Here is a 14407-nt window from a genome sequence, read left to right as displayed (position 1 = left end):
AGCCACTCCTCTTATGGCACTCAATTTGGAGGTGCCGGTGCTTAATTTGCTAGCAGGCTGCATATATGGCATAATCTGCCACATTCTTTGTGGCCCTAGTCATTTCCAAATTTAGGGTACCAAACAGCAGGGTGAAACTACCTCCATGTTTAACACATGTGGGATTTTTCAGGTCATGCATGCAAGGTCTGGTGGAAGCTAGAATCCCATATTAACCAATGGCACATTGGGGTGGTTTGCATCTTGGACAAAAAAGCACAAGATAAATAAAATGGCAAAGCTGACAATGCAGGTTGTGCTGTGATGCAGTTCTAGGCCACCTAAGAGTTTGATACATCTACATTTGTCAGGCAGAAGTAGGACTATCTGTGACGTGTGAGTAAGAGAGACTCAGCATAAAGCATAACACTGTGTTTTCCAAGCTGATGCTTGTATATGAGAGCAAAGAATGTTGTGTAATTATGTTTCTGTTTTATGTCTGGGGAGAAAATGAGTTCAGAACTAGAATGCAGATACTTTGCGGCTGTCCATGTCAGGGTGGGGGTGTGGATTAATCTGGGATCTGCCTCCCCAATGGAATTATTGCTATTGTAGGAGGTTATCCTGCATTCTGCTGGACACATTGTTCCTTCCACTGTATGCTGAATATCAGTCCCAAAAAGTGCATGTTTGCTTTTGCTGGGATAAAAGCTGCATTAACCAGTACCAATGCCTTTGCTCATATGTTGGAGTGCTGTTCAGATAATGTGTGTGGTTGTGGAAAGTCTGCAAGAGGGGGCATGTATTCCCCAAAAGCCGGCATGGCTCTGTAATGCGCTGTGTGCTGCCATCTGTTCAGTGCGTGTTTGTGACGCAGTGAAATTAGCAGTGCAAATGAAAGCTCACTTTAGCAGCTTCTGATCATCAGTTTCTGCCTAATACCTTGCATCCCAATGGATGTGTCTGTCAGCAGTATCAAACTTTAGAAAGTCACTAGTAGGAATCGTTCTGCTAACAAATCCCTTGTCAGCTCTTGCATATCAGAAGACATATTGTTGTGTAGCACTCACCTCGAAGGACACAAATCCCAAATAATTCCACACTCCAGGAAGCTATCTGTGTGCATACCACTATTTCTTAAATAGGAGCTATGCAGATAACTAATAGTTAAGTCTACCAAGTCAAGTATATTTCAGCTATCAGCACTGGTAAACATTCTGGTGTCATACGATGGGTCAGTATGCCAATACTCAATAGAAACCATACCTTACCCAGAGGCCTTATGAGCAAAATGCCACCCACATTTATAGCAAATTCTGTTCATTACTGATTTTTTGTGCTCTTATAAGAAAGAGGAAGCCAAACATGGTATCACCAACTACACGGCAACACCTCAGACTCTCTCTACCAGAACTGAGGAATAAAGTAGCTTTCTGCTTGATCTGAGTGGTCCACCTCAGGCTTTTATCCCTTTCTGCCACATTCAGTCCCGAATTACAAGGCTTTATAGCATTTGTATGACTGCAATACTTTATTCACACAGTTGCCCTTTTTTCTGTATTTATTTATATATGTTCAGCTCTTTGCACAACACAAGAAGGGATGAGTACATCTTACACACCTTCCATGCTGTGTCCCTAATTATACATAATGTGCCAGTTCTTCATCCTGTGCCACACGCCCCACCAGCAGTGAGCTGCTTTTTGTGCTGGGCACCGTGTTCCTTGAGTCCTGTTTGACCATCGTCTGAACACACCGCACAGGAGGACTGGCTCTGGGCATGCGGAGACATGGCTGTTGTTTGTCACGTGTACGTGATTGCTCTCACTTGTTTACAGGCTCTCCCTCTCTACCAGATAAGTACCGCCACACTCGGGAGCTGATGATGTTGTTGCCAACCCATCGGGACAGGCCCAGCAGTGCCATGTACCCCGCAGCTATCATGGAAAACGGACAGGTAGCAGACCTGATTTCCCTTACGTTAGCTCAACCATACTGGAAGGGACGGGCTCATCTTTACTTTTTTGTCTGCTTTAAAGCTTCCCTTACTATCTTTGGGAAGCTCAAGAGCTTAGGATCATTTTCACTGTGGTCCAAGAAATAACATAGACCTTCTGATACTAATTGCACACCAGAACCACCCACTTCGGTAGTTGGGTGATGTAAATTGTAATGACTGTTACAATACATATATTACAATACATGTAGTCGGTTGTCCCCTGAGCCCTGGTCCTCTGCAAGCATCACATCACTTAATTTACTCACTCCTCTGTGCTGCTGGTAAGCCTCAAAGTTGAATCTAAGTAGTTTTATGGTGATTGCCAGAGGAGGCTGAAGTAATGTGCAGGGTCTCCAAACAATCTACTGCTTTCTCTGGGCAAACTGAGAAATTCACTGTGTGCTTACGTACGAGCATTTTAAGTTAGCTCTGGTGTGCACGTTTGAAGAGAATCTCCTGACCATGCCCACTTCCATACTTCAGTTCACCTCAGAGAACTGTCTCAGAGCACACAAACTCTATTATTTCAAACAAAGCCAAAGCAAAAGATGAGCTCCAGAAGAGTGTGGGATGCATTCAAGCTGCTAATGGGCACAAGACCAGGCCAGTGCTGCTCTGACATAACTCCTTGAGAGAGCACAGCAGGGTCAGCACTGGGTCCTTACCGCTGTTACCCTCTGGAGATCTGCTAGGATTGCACTGCACTACTTGCTAATGTAGACAGTCTAAGGTTCCTGTGTTTTTTTTTTAATTTAAAAAATCTCTTTGCCTGAAAACCTGAACAGAAATCCACAGGTCCTTTGCTTTCTTCTCTCTTAGCCTCCAAATTTTCAGCGCGCCTTGATGCAGCAAATGATTGGACCGTGCAAACCTTGCAGCGATCCCAACCTCTCTGTGGCTGAGAAAGGTACTCTTTTTCCTATTTAAAATGCATGCTTTCTGAAATATTATTACTCTGATCCTGCAAGTAGTGAAAGGGCTTGTACATTTCCTGGCAGGGTGTATTCACTCATTTTTTAAATTAACAGTTTAATTAACTGGGCTTCCTGCCAATGTATAGTCACTTCAGATCATTCACAGAAGGGTGGAGTTGCACAAAGCTCTCTGTTTCAAAAAGCCATCTGAGTTTAGCATGTTGTTATTGAAACAAATCAGGCAGCCTTTATCAGGCAGAACTCCCAAACAAACAAATGGGAAAATATCTGAAAGAAGACTGAAGGATTTGTACCGTTTCCAGAAAAAATGAGTTATGCTGCTGCTCTTCTTCAGACCATATAAATTGTGTTGGTTTTGTTTTTAATGTGCACTTATTCTTCAAAATAGTGACATTTTTTCTCCCTCTGAGGTAGTTTTATGCTTAATTAAGTTTCTCATTAGGAACTTAACTCACTGCTTTGAAGAAGTATGAGCGGAGCCCATGGAAGTAAGAGATTTCTAAGGAAGAGTCGGAAGAAAAGCAGTGAGGTGACTATAAGGTCATGAAAAAATGGGAAAGATCAGAGGCTTATGTGAGAATTTCCCAAATGAACCCAGTGAGCGGCGTGACAGGTCTGCACGTAGGTGGGAAATGATTCTGGCAGTATCTAGCAAAGGGTGTTAAATAGTCAAGCAGAAAAAAAGACGATGAGAGAAGAAAAGGAGCTTGTTTTGTTTGATGCAGGGGAGGAGGAGGAGCTTGTCAGTGGGCTGCCATGGACAAAGTGATGGGCTCACAAAATGACCTGAGGAGCAGCATTCTGAAAAAGCGGAAGAGAGCAGAATTCTTGAGTCAAAACCTGAAACAAGGGTGCTGCCATTAGAAAGTAGTGGTCTTACCTATGGCTGGGAGAAACAGCATCTGAAAGTCAAACATTTTAAGGCTGGGAAAGACCACCACAGTCCTCTAGTCTGAGCTGCGCAATGCGCTTCGTTACACTTCTGTCAGTGTTCTTGTTACAGCAGCTGTGCCTCAACTAAATGGTATCTTTGAAAAACAAAAAGCCAGATGCTATTCCAGAACTTCTAATAAATCAGAATCCATTACTTTAACAGTGTGGCAGTGTTACAGAGTAGTCAAGATTGAAAAGAAAAGCCAACCTGCATTTCAAAACAAATAATTCTGATGACAGTAACAAATAGTGACTACGGTTGAGACTAGGGAGTGAGGAATTAAGAGTTCTGCTTTAGCCATGTTGCATTTGAATTGAATATGACAGACTTGGTATGATTTTTATACTGGACAGGAGAAAGAACTGGAAAAAGGTACATACGTGATGTGTTGCCTGTCGAGAAATAACACTCGAATTTGTACTTGTGGGCAATATATATGCAAGAGCATGTCTACAGCACAAAGAGAAGGGAACCCAAGACAGAATGTCCCAGAATCCAAAGGAGTCACAAAAGACAGGTGATGCTCTTAGGGATGGTGTAAGAGGAACCACAGCTCTGCTGCCAGGTCAGCGGCTGCAGGCATTTCTGCAGCCCTAGGGCCAACATCACTCTGTTAGTCAGGATGACGTCTGCCTTGTTTTTGTTAGCTGTCATGCTCCATGAATTTTTCCACCCCCCTCCATGCCAAGTCAGAAGTACTGCTCAATAATTCCCATTGACAACAGGGTAACGTCAGTTGCCCAGAGTGGAATTAAACATGGCCACTGAGACTGCTGAGAAGAGAGAGATGGGCTAGGGCATAACTGGAGCTCCCTGGGTAGGTTTCTCCCTGAAGCATTTTAGATCCAGCTTCAGTTTTAACAGGCAGTAGCCATGCTCCAGAATCATCTGACCTTCGGATGATTTCCAGCACTTAGCTCAGTGAATGAGAGAACACTGAGAAAGTATAAATGGATTACACATTGGAGTACCACGTTCTGTTCTTCACAATCTTATGCTGCATCTCAGTATTAAAAAGAAACAGAAAAAAAAAAGCAATCATTGTACAGGACAAGAAAACCAGGTACTGTTGAGTCCTTTTCACCTGATGCTGGAATCCTGCGGGAGAGCACTGTGTGGCTGGCATCATTCTGCATCTTGTCCCTCTTCATTTTAACCTTTTACCACTAATTGCAGTAATGCAGATTACAGCACTCTGACGTATAGAGCATGAGCAGGGCTGCTCAGACAGCTCATCTGAAGCCACGTTACCTGTGTTGAGATGTATGCATCCCTTTGTTTGAACCTGTTCTCTGTCAAGATTCTTAGCATCTTCTTTGTACTTCATTCTTGCTTTGAGGGTCTTTCTTTAAAGCCAACATTTGTGTGGGTTTTCGGCTCTTTTGAGGCTGCATTTTCTGATCCTTTTTACCTTGAGGAGTTTTAGATCTCAGGGAGTCTGTGTTCATGAGCTAAGGAAAAACAATAATGAACCTTTCAAAGTCATTTTAGAGAAGAAACATTTGAAAAATGGTTGCAGGCATTTTAATTAGGGATAAATGCTCTTCATATGTCAAACTCTGTTTTTTCTCCATGCTTCTATTTTACATGTTTCAAACTGAAGATGGCAAAAACTGCCTTTAATCTCAGCTTTCTGTGGTAGACTTACTGAAGTACTTTGTTCCTTCCCCCCCTTTTTTTTCACCTGAGCTGATGAAACTCACAAATTGTTTGTAAACACATACACAGTTATTGCATTTCTATCTCCTCAGAACAAATTGAGTCCTAGATTGCATTTGGAAGAGATGAAGATGCATTTTAATAATGTCTGTTGACAAAATTCTTCAGATCCTGACACATTCTCATTGTACTTATCTTTAAGTATTTGGGGATCAAATTAATCAGCTCTGGAGCAAATCAGATCTTTGAAGTCCTGGTTTCTTCTGTACCAGATTAAGGGTGTCATTGCCCTCACATCCTTCACTCAGTCTTTGCTTATCCACTGTAATACAACTACAGCCATCCTATGTCTCACAGGAGTTCTGCCCCACGTTTCTTCCTGCTCTGGAGTTGTTCACTGCCAAGCAGAACAGCTCATAGCTGAGATCTAGCTGCTGCTCCATCAGTCAGGTTTCATTTTTACTTACCGGCTCGTAAAACAAACAAACAAACAAAAACTTCACAGAATTCTACTGCTCTTCATAGTTCATAGAAGTGACCCTGGAGGGTCAGCAGAGGGGAGATGGGCAGACTAACAAACACTGATCACCTAACTCTCGCTTCTTTAACAAAGCACCCTATAAACTAAACATGCTGTAGACTAGATGATGCCTTTGCATACCTCCAATCCTACCACACCCCAAGTTCTTCAAATCTCACCCTTCTTTACTACTACAGAGTACACTGGCAAGCCAGTCCTTCTGGCCGCATGACCCCGTTACGCTACCCAAGTTAAATCTGTTTCAATCCTTCAGCTGTGCCAGCAGCGCCCAGTAGCTGGAGCCTAGACAGCGGAACCAGAGAGGCCCTGCCATTCCTGTCTGTCCACGTTGGGAGCATCTTGGCCCCACCAGTACCTCCCCGAAGGCTGCCCCATGGTAAGGAAAAGCCCAGTAGATCTGCTGCATAAGTCATGCAGTTCATGCCAGATGACTAGGCCAGCTGAAAGCTGGCCATAGTCTTTGTTTTCCCTCATAGAAAGCATCAGAAACAAAACGTCAAAGTCTCTCCTGGTCAGCTAGGTCAGCGCTGGACATTTTCAAGTTTTGTTCAAGATCTTCAAATTTTGCAATTGTTACAAATAACATGGACCTGCGTGGGCTAGAACTAGGTGTATGTGTGTGTTGGAAGTCTAGCTTGGCTTTTTGCTGGTGGCTATCTTCAGCAGTAACTTATGGTTACATAGCTACTAAATAAACCTTCAAACATTCATTGTTTACAAGCCTGTTGCCTTGCCATGAAATCCTTGATAATAGGGGTGGGTGGAAACCTATCACTGCACTAAACTTCTTGTAAGCATTTTGTGATGTGACAGATGCACTCCACAGTATTGATGGGAAGGGAAGCCCCAGGCTGGATCGATCTCGTCAGTGTTTGGAGCTGTTACTTGGCATTGCAGAATCTAAAACCCCAACTCTCTCACAGCAGTTGAGGCTGCACAGGTCGTTATTTCTGACCCTTGTCTCATTCCAGGACACTATTCGCTGCACTTTGATGCCTTCCATCACCAGCTCAGTGATGCTCCTCCAGCACTGCCTGCACGAACATTGCGCAAGGTAAAAAAGAAGTGTCAGGGAGAGAAATACAGAAGAAAAGGTATAGGCTCTGGAAGGACACCTTTGCCCACTGTCACCTCCGAGTATTTCTTGAATACAGATTCACTATTTTTAAAACTTACTTGAGAGAAAATTCATTCCAAGTTTATAAACTGTTGAACTTAAATTTAGGTCCTCCCACTTCCCTTTTGCATACGTTCTGATTTCAGGCCCCCTCAGTACAGAGGGAGAGAGGAATTCTATCACCTCAGCTGCTATGTTAAGTGCGCTGATTTGTCCACAAGAGGTGTTTCCATACAAGTCAGGGGAATATGTACAAACTGTCAATGGCTGACATTTTGAACACAACCAGAACTGCACTGTTATTAACATCACTGTTAAAAGCAGAGCTGTTAAAAAGCAGCACTGTTAAAAGAGAGCTGCAGTGTTGCCTCCCTTGTCGATTTTAACATGATTTCTATTTTTCTGCAAACAGTCCCCTCTTCATCCCATCCCTGCATCACCCACCAGTCCACAGTCTGGTCTAGATGGAAGCAACTCCACTTTATCTGGCAGTGCAAGCAGTGGTGTCTCCTCCTTGAGCGAGAGTAACTTTGGACATTCCTCTGAACCACCTCCTCGCACCGACACCATGGATTCTGTCCCCAGCCAGGCCTGGAACACTGATGAAGATCTAGAGACACCCTACCTCCCTGTTAGGTACAGTCTCTCTGAGCCTGATGTCCTTGAGTCGCTCAAATCCCAGCCATGCCGAAGCCACTCAGCTCCATCAGGAGTCATTCCTCAGGACACCCTGGACCCTCCTGCTCTACCCCCCAAACCTTACCATTCCCGGCTACCAAACATAGAGAATGAGGAAGGAATGATAATTGAAGACGACGACAAACACCGCCAGTTGCATCGTAAAGTGTCCCAGCCAGTGAGTGGTGGAAAGGAAGAGCAGGCCAGGGTAGCATGGGAGCACGGCATCAGTGAGCAGTAGGAACAACTGCTGGTAAGCAGCTTGCGTTGTCATTCCAGGTGTGACCAGAGCGCAGAGCTGAGGACTCAGAGAACAGCAAGCTGACTTCTACTGCCACAAGCTTGGCTGGAGCCCGCATACACAACTGGGCCAACAAGGGAGGGTGCTGCTTTCCTTTCAAATTTCCTTTTACACCTTTCTGTTACATTTTTTTAACTTTCTGTGCAGTGGATGGTTATTCCTTCTGCAGTTTCTTAACCGCACCACATGGCACATGAGCCATAGAGACTTGCAGAAGCTGAAAAATACAATTTTAAGCGGAGGAGGAAGAAGGAGGAAAGGTGGCAAGCTGCTTTCCTCCCAGCTCTGGGACACATTTGAGTAGAAGCGGTTGCACTAGGGACATATTTTATTGTTGTACAGAAGTGAAAGCTCATTGCTGAAATCAGGGATTTTATGAACTGTCGGTCTGGAAGTGCATGAGCAGCAGGCAGTGGAAAGATGGCAATTCTAAGAAGATATTGGCTCTTTTGAGAGCAGGATTGTACATATCTGTGCAGTGATCTCCCTGCATTGGTTCATAGGTGCTGAGGCAATCTAACCAGTGCTCATGCACTGATTTCCAAGATACCATTTTCAACAAATTCTGCCTCCTTTGTTTTTTATGTACTGTTTGATTTCTTAAAATTTGCTTTCACTGGCTAAACCAACCTGCTTTCTCATTGGAGTCATGCTGTTCATCTGTGGATAGAATCATTCATCATTCTACAGGATGAGGGGGAGGTTAGTGGCCACTGGAGCTGTGACTTGATTGTAGGCCTTTCCCATGCCCAGCTTCAGGCAGGCTGTCAACACCAGCATTTCTATTCCAGTTAAAAGAAAATAAAAAGTTCTTCATGCCACAGCTGGTTGATGACTCACCAGTAAAGAAAAGGTGGCTTAAATGCATAACATCCACCACTCCTTGCCTCAGGGCTGAACATCACAATTCTCACTAACTTCCATCACCCAGGAGCTGAGATCCATTACCCAAAACCATCATTCCTCAGCCCCCCTCAAAAGTCACTGCAGCTGGTGTGCAAGATGTCCATCTCTCACAGTAGGCAGATGCAAGAAATGCCCAGTGTAGTGTGCACCCTAGAGTCAGAAATCTTAAAGGCAACCTGTAAAAAAGGAACATTTCTTTCCTCTTTTGCTTCTTTAGAAAGTATGAAGAAGTTGTAAGAGCTCCTTCCCTCTTTTTGAAGGCTCTTTACTCTTTGTGTGGCGATACAGCCTTCCCCCCCGGCTTTTTTTTATGGTCAGCTCCAAAAGGGGATGAAGAATTCAGTGCAGGTGGGAGATTTAGGAAAAAAGAAAAAAAATCAAACAAAAACAAGAACAGAACTATGCAGAAGTGGAGTCAGTACAAACATATGTGTGTGAAATAAGCCTTTTAATCAGTATTTGCTTAGTTGAGTTACATTGCAGGACAGGAAAAAGTTCTGTGGTAACAGAGGCAAGACCTATGGTGTAAAAAGAACTAGAAGAAATCCTCTATTCCTATTTTCATATTTTTCAAAAAACTTGATCAAGAAAGCAGGTATCTAGTGTTTTTATATAAAGAAGTAATGCTCTTTCCTGCTGCCATGCCAGCACACATTTTGGCTTTTCCTTACATTCATTTCCACCTGCAGACTGCAAAGCACACTCCAGAAGATGGTAAGTTACCACTGAAAAACCTGAAGCACATTCAAACAAGAGACTTACCTCCACCATGTGAATTAGTGTCAGAAACAGGAATAGCATCAACATGCCCCGTTCTTCCCCTATTCACTCAGTTTCTCCTGCTACAAACAGCATAAAGAAGCAAAAAAGGATACTCATCTTTTATAGGTCACCTTTAGCACTACCTCTAAATACAGTGACTGGGCAGAGAATGTTGCTTCTGAACTCTCCTAAAGATGAGACCATCTCATCTGTACAAAGTCTGGGCTCGGTCAGCTGTCATATGAAGGGGATTTTAAGAGGATATCTTTCTTTTCTTTCTCAAGCTCTAGCCCATATAATAGTAATAAGTTATGGTTTTGTTTCTTAAATGGTCCATTTGGCTGGAACAAAGTCATTTGTGCTTCCTCTATTTTGTTACTAACATAGGCTGCTTGTAATCCCTGCAACCTTCACAATTAAGAAGAGAATGATATTAAAATCCAGCATATGGTAGACTTCATCTCTAACAGGAGCAAGAGTTTTCCAGTAGTAGAATTAGCCCTAACTGCTAATGAATCAAGCTGGATCTCTGGTATAGCACACAGGTATGAAAGCTCAATTCAGAGTTATGTTTTCAATGAAGGTAAGTCAAGGTAATTCCTTAGAAGTGAGTGAAATATTTTCATGTTATGCTCTAATTTGAGATTCTTAGAAATTTTCAAGAGAATTAAATACTCAATTCCATCTTCCTAATCACATTTGATTTTGGTTGTTTTTTTTTTTTTTTTTGGTGGGAAAATTTACTTTTGAAAGTAGTAAATGTACTGATATACTGAACTTCTTCATTGTAAAAACAGAACAAAACAAAAAAGCAGCAGGTCCTGCAAATAAAACTGCAAAAGCAAGAATGCAGATAACATGTGGCAAAGTCCCATTCTGCGGGAAGACCTGCCCTGCAGCTCCCATCATTCTCTCACAGTGCACCACCTTGCTCTGATTAGAGGGGTGTACAATAGCAGTCTGACCATTCTGAGCGTCTGTCATTGCTATGTATTCATAGGGGGTTGAAGATAATCAAATGGTGTACACAGATACCCAGTTTATGGCAGGTACACACAAAGGAGGATGGAATAAATTACTGAATTTACTAAATTTGAGCCTCTGTGGAGTTAACTTTCTGTTGTTCTGATATCTACTATACATTCTGTCTCCCTTTTCAGTGCTTAACTTAAAGGGTGCAGAAGGTAGACTGCTGTTAGGTTTTGTGAATGCTGGAACAAGTACTTCATGGAACTAATACTTCTCTGGCAGGTGGGGTGGCTTTCTAGCATAGTGCAACTCCATCAGCAAACTCAGTCCTGGAGCAGGTGGAAGCAACAGCAGTTGTACTGGTGCAACAGGATTTGAAGATTCTTTGCATAAACCAGAGTAACGGGATGTTTTGAACAGGACCCGTTTGTTCTGTACGTAACTGATTCAGATGAAATGCATCCTTGCCTTCCTTGGGTTGTCTTTGCGTAACAGAATAGCATGTGCATTCCTGAAACAATTGGTGGAATTCTGCAGCACATCTCTCCATCATGAGCGTACCTGCTGGCCCCATCTGAAACAAAAATAAGAAACTACAGTAATAGAAGAAAAGCAATTAGAATTGTCATCTGAATCCTACACATTTATTCAATGGCTGGGTTGGTTTTATTGCTGCGTGCAAAACTATGATTCTTATCCATCCTTTCCTTCATTTACGTTTTAGCCTGCTTACATTTTTCAGGTAAGGGATATCCCATATCCCTGTTTTGGGAGAATCAGCCAAAACTGGGGAGGCTGGAGAGGGCAAGAGCTTTTGGGAAACAAATTAAGCGATATTTAGAATTTCCTCTATTCATGCTTCTTTGTAAATACCTCCCATTTGAATGCTGTGTATTTGTACAGGAAATTGAGCAAAAAATGTATAGATTGTGATGTCTGACTGGTATTCTGCCCTGTAAATGTGTTTTTAACCTCTGGCATTCTGTGCTTATTTAAAACAGGCAAAAACCTCTAACCACTTCTCTTTTGTGTATTCATGTTTAAAATAAAATCAAAACAGCTATCTTATCTATAATGGAAATCAAATTGAAAAGGAAAAAAATAATTTGTACAAGTGTCCTAAAGGTACTTCATTGTATATATTGTGATAGCATGTTTCCAGAATCAACAAATAAGTGGTGTGAATTTTAGATGTAAATATCTGCTGTTTGTTTTGGATTTCTTTCCCTTACCCATTCACTTGACTGTTGTGATGTGAAATTAAAGATTAATACATGATATTAAAGTGGTACATCTGTACATTCGTTGCTGTCCTCCTGACAGGGCTATCCTCAGCACACTCCAGAATTCCACAGATGTGGCTGTCAAAGAGAAGCAGCACAGCATTAATCCCTGCATGCTGTGCTGGAGGGATACCTGACATCCACAGTTCTGAGGAACAGCAATCACTTCCCATCTTCCTTTGATGGAAAAGGGGTGGGAGAAGGCAACCAGAAGGTCCTTGTGGCTGTTAGGTGTAGTCAAAGAAGAGTTTCCAAGGCGTTCTCTCACAGGCAGTCCTCTATTTCTTTAATAACTTCTCAAAGCAAGCATCAGGCGTATCTGGTAGCTAGATTGGTTCACCTGATGTGCAACAGTCTGAGACACCTGTTCATCCATCACAAACATTAATCAGGTTCTGAGGCAGTACTTCCAAATAGTAGAATCCATGGTTTGTTCTTTGATGGATACCTCGCTGCTCCAACCAATGCTCACTGGGTGACTGCTGAGTTCATCAGTTTATTGCAATGGCAAGATGTCTTGGCAGTAATTTCATTTCTCAGTTTTAAGTGTGTACATACCAATCATTTTAACAGAACAGGTATGAAAGACTAGTAATAAAAACAGGAAAATAGGATTTGGAATTTAAAATATGTAGTCCCTGCTACATATGATTAATCTCAAAGACAGACACCTTCTTCTGTTACAACTAATAAGTCAGGTCAGGGTGCAGGAGACAGAAGCAGCCTATCTACCCCACCTTGTCTTGACAAAGCAACAGAAAGAGCTATGATCCTAATCCCTGAAGACATTTAGCTGTAAAATACAACAGAAGTGTAATGTAAGCTGGCCCTGGGCTGTACACACTACCAGTCCACCTTCTTGCTTCATTACATAGCCCATGAACCATGTAGAACTACTAAGAAGGTACTTGTCTATGGTAGTACATCTAATATACCAAAATGTGACTTAGCTGACACCTGGAAGATGTCTGTGCAAAGCAAACCCTGAGTCACTTCTAACCTAACGTAGCATATCTCAGTTTAATATATATGTTTATTATTATTCAGCTAAAAGCATCTGTTAGTGAATTGTGGAAAATGAAAAGAGTTCAACACAAAAAGCCTTCAGCTTTTAATTACAGTTTTTAAAGTTTCCATTAAAGCCAAAAGAAGCAGCACTGAGTGCAAGCCAAACACTTTAAGCTAAGCCACACTATCACCCTCAAATGTAGATACCTCAGTTAAATCTTCACCTGATCCAATGAAGAAAGTTTCTGTATCTGACTGTAATGAAATTGATACTGAGTTATACTAAAGTTGTTAAGAGGAGAAATCAAGCCTCTAGCAAATAAAGCCTGCAAAGATTCAGCCACCCTTGCCTCTGTACAAACATGCCTTTATTCCTAGAGCCAGTTTAACAAAACACAGACTCAGAAGCACCTATCTCTGACATTCAGGCAGCTGGATTTGAGCGACTGAGCAGAACCAGCTGTCACAAATACCAGATTCTTTGCTATGTGTAAACCATTCACAGGTGCTCACCTGGAGCACAACTCTCACTGCTCAAGACTTTGTACTGTACCTATACAATAGCTATAGCTTTGGGAGAGTTTGGCCATTGCCTTCCAGCAATGAAGCCCCAAATACAGCATAATTAATATGTTACAGAGTATTCTCAGCCTTTTTTTCCCCACTGCTGGCCTTCCCTAGGACTGATAAAAGAGCAGGTGCTCCCAACCTGTCTCCCACCAGAAGGCAGCTGAGCCCAGCCAGGGTCTTCGCATGCCCCAAGCAGTTAACTCCTTAGCACTTAAGCAGGAGTATCAGCATCCAAGAGGCTTACACTAAATCCTGCAGATTACCTTCATCCCCACAGCCATTAAAACAACCTTCATGCTATCTCATCACAAGAACCACACTGCACTTAAATGATTATGTCACTATCAATCTCTATTTAGCTGGAGAGAATACCATACGCCATACCAACAACCACTCAGCTTCTTCAGCCACTGACTTGATAGTCACACATTGCAGACAATCAGAAGTAAGGGATTCTTTGAATGTGTGAATTCCTAGGCTTCATTCATATATTCACCACAGTATCGACATACACACAGGTTTACTTTACGCTATCTATTATATACATATTGCTAGTCTTACAGCAATTTCATTAGACCATTGCACAGCTAATGAACTTTAGGCGCACAGTGAGCTCTTCATTTTATTTTCCTATTCATGTCTGAAGGTGCATTAATATTGCTAGAACAATGAATGGACAGTATTTGGAATGATAAATACATTTTTCATACACACATACAAATCATAGCCTGATTCCAAAAGATCCACAGGTTTTCTCTTCACAGCT

The 14407-nt window shown here is 42.3% G+C and overlaps 1 protein-coding gene across 9 annotated transcripts in view; it reads left to right on the top strand.

The window, feature by feature from the left end:
- The window catches only part of DOCK3 (dedicator of cytokinesis 3), a 190479-nt gene extending 178414 nt beyond the window's left edge, over window positions 1-12065 (top strand). For 5 of the 9 annotated variants that reach the window (XM_085236074.1, XM_085236070.1, XM_085236072.1 and 2 more), the window contains 5 exons: window positions 1818-1936; window positions 2798-2885; window positions 6301-6423; window positions 7019-7101; window positions 7577-12065. In XM_085236074.1, the coding sequence (XP_085092200.1) occupies window positions 1818-1936; window positions 2798-2885; window positions 6301-6423; window positions 7019-7101; window positions 7577-8083 (920 nt within the window). In that variant the 3' untranslated portion in view covers window positions 8084-12065. The remainder of the gene's footprint in view (window positions 1-1817; window positions 1937-2797; window positions 2886-6300; window positions 6424-7018; window positions 7102-7576) is intronic. The other 4 variants (XM_085236073.1, XM_085236069.1, XM_085236071.1 and 1 more) reach the window with 2 other exon arrangements.
- Window positions 12066-14407: the final 2342 nt, after the last annotated feature.

Source organism: Meleagris gallopavo, chromosome 14 (genome assembly GCF_905368555.1).
Source record: "Meleagris gallopavo chromosome 14, MGAL_WU_HG_1.1, whole genome shotgun sequence".
NCBI classification, from domain to species: Eukaryota; Metazoa; Chordata; class Aves; order Galliformes; family Phasianidae; genus Meleagris; species Meleagris gallopavo.
The sequence above is the reverse complement of the archived record's forward strand: the minus strand, read 5'-3'. Positions and strand labels throughout refer to the sequence as shown.